The sequence below is a fragment of the Takifugu flavidus genome, unplaced genomic scaffold, assembly GCF_003711565.1.
Source record: "Takifugu flavidus isolate HTHZ2018 unplaced genomic scaffold, ASM371156v2 ctg776, whole genome shotgun sequence".
NCBI lineage: Eukaryota > Metazoa > Chordata > Actinopteri > Tetraodontiformes > Tetraodontidae > Takifugu > Takifugu flavidus.
The window spans coordinates 1-1,834 of NW_026622386.1; the positions used below are offsets into that span (position 1 = coordinate 1).

General features: G+C 39.9%; 1 protein-coding gene across 1 annotated transcript; it reads left to right on the forward strand.

The window, feature by feature from the left end:
- Nucleotides 1-5: 5 nt before the first annotated feature.
- Nucleotides 6-993, forward strand: LOC130521194 (39S ribosomal protein L27, mitochondrial-like; the record flags this gene model as incomplete). Its single annotated transcript, XM_057024827.1, has 3 exons — nt 6-66; nt 353-420; nt 499-993. Coding segments are annotated over 3 exons (336 nt in total), but the record flags the coding sequence as incomplete, so codon positions are not given.
- Between the last annotated feature and the right edge of the window lie 841 nt (nt 994-1,834).

Sequence of the window (1,834 nt, forward strand, 5' to 3'; positions counted from 1 at the left end):
GTGGAAGCAGTAAAAACCTAGGAGGACAGAGTCCAGGAAGGAGATATGGTTTCAAAAAACAGGATGGTAACTAGTTCTAACTACTTTCTTTATTTGCATGTAATACAGTAGTTGTGCTCTGAGCTGAATTACTCCTCTGTATCAGAAGTATATTGAAATATTCTATGACCTTTTGGAAGTGTTGGTGATATTTGAGTACTCATGGTGACAGAGAGTTCTTGATTAAGAAAATTGTGACACTGAATGTATCCTGTCACTTGAGTCAGAAATCACTGAAAACACTGAATTGTCCTACCTTGCATCTTTCCTGAATTCATAATGACTACACAGTCTGTCTTTTAATTTGCTAAAGGTAACTTTGTCCATGCTGGGAACATCCTTGCAACACAGAGGCTGTTGAGATACCACCCAGGAGCTCATGTAGGTAGCACTGGCTCTGTCTGACATATTGAAGAGAGTAATACTACTAATGTTGTCATCATACATCCCTACTTGTAGGTGGGAATGGGAACAAACAATACCCTCTTTGCCCTTGAGGATGGTTACGTCAAATTCACCAAGGAGGTATACATTCCACCACCACGCAGCCTTAAGGCCACAGAGGTAATAACCAAGCTGCCTAAAGGAAGTGTGCTCTACAAGACCTTCATCAGTGTTTTGCCAGTCAAACAGGATGAAAAATTTAGACTTGTGGATAAGATTTAAGATGCATTTAATTGGACTGGGATCAGTAATCAGAAGGATTAGTTGTTGACTGTGTGAAATCCAATGAATCATTGTTTAGAAAGAGAGGCTCAAAGCATATATATAATGCCAGACCCTCTGGCTTTAGTGAATGAAAATTGTAATAGTCAAAAATGCAGTTACATTGTTTTTTCCAGTAATGTAATAGCTATAACAAATATTTGATTTTGTTGTTATTGTTGTATCTGCTGACGAGCACCTTTCATCTTGACTGTACTACGGTTCAATAAAAGGCCCTATTAGCACTAATTAAGGAAATTCTTTTGTTAATTTTTTTGTATTCTCTCTGCTCTTTCACTGATTCTTATAGGTTATTAAGAATAAAATAAATTCATTTCACTGGTCAGTCACCTCACATATGCGTAAACCTGGCATTAAAGGTGTCATCAGTGATTCTGAGCAAAAACGCAATATTCTTACAACAAAACAGCTTTTATGCCCCATCCCCTCGCCAACTACTGACTGGTGCAGAATGTTTCTCTGAGCTTTTATGGTGGCCTGCAGTGACAGTTTGTGAGGAAAGTGTGATTAGATAGTGTGATTAGAACTACACACAAGCTTTTACAAAGAGGAAAGTTTTAAAGCCCAATCTTATAATTACAGAGGAAGGCCAGCCCGGAAGTGACAAATACATGAACTATCTTTTCAACATCGTGCTGGCTCAAGCTGAGGCTGGAGTCCCAGCAGGTATAGCAGAGAACCCCCATTTGGGTCATGAAAATGGTGAGGTTGTAGCTGTTCTGATGTGGGTGAACCCGAAGAAACCTTGACATAGGTCCAGTTTGGAGAAGACTGTCGATCTGCGGAATTTGGCAGACAGCTTCCCAACTTGTCAGGGACCACTGCTTTATTTAACAGGGAAGAAAGGACAAATTAAAATCCAGCACATGACTACAGAAGTAAACGTGTTGGAAGGCCTGGATGAGCCAGTACCCTATTGGACCTTAGATGTCGTAGAAAATGCCGGTCCAGCAAATTTTGTCAGATTTGTAAAAGATAAAATATGTGAGCTTGTGTTAGACACAGCTGAATGCCACGATCCACCTACACTGTATGTAACCATGCATTATGGAGGAATGCCAGATCCAAA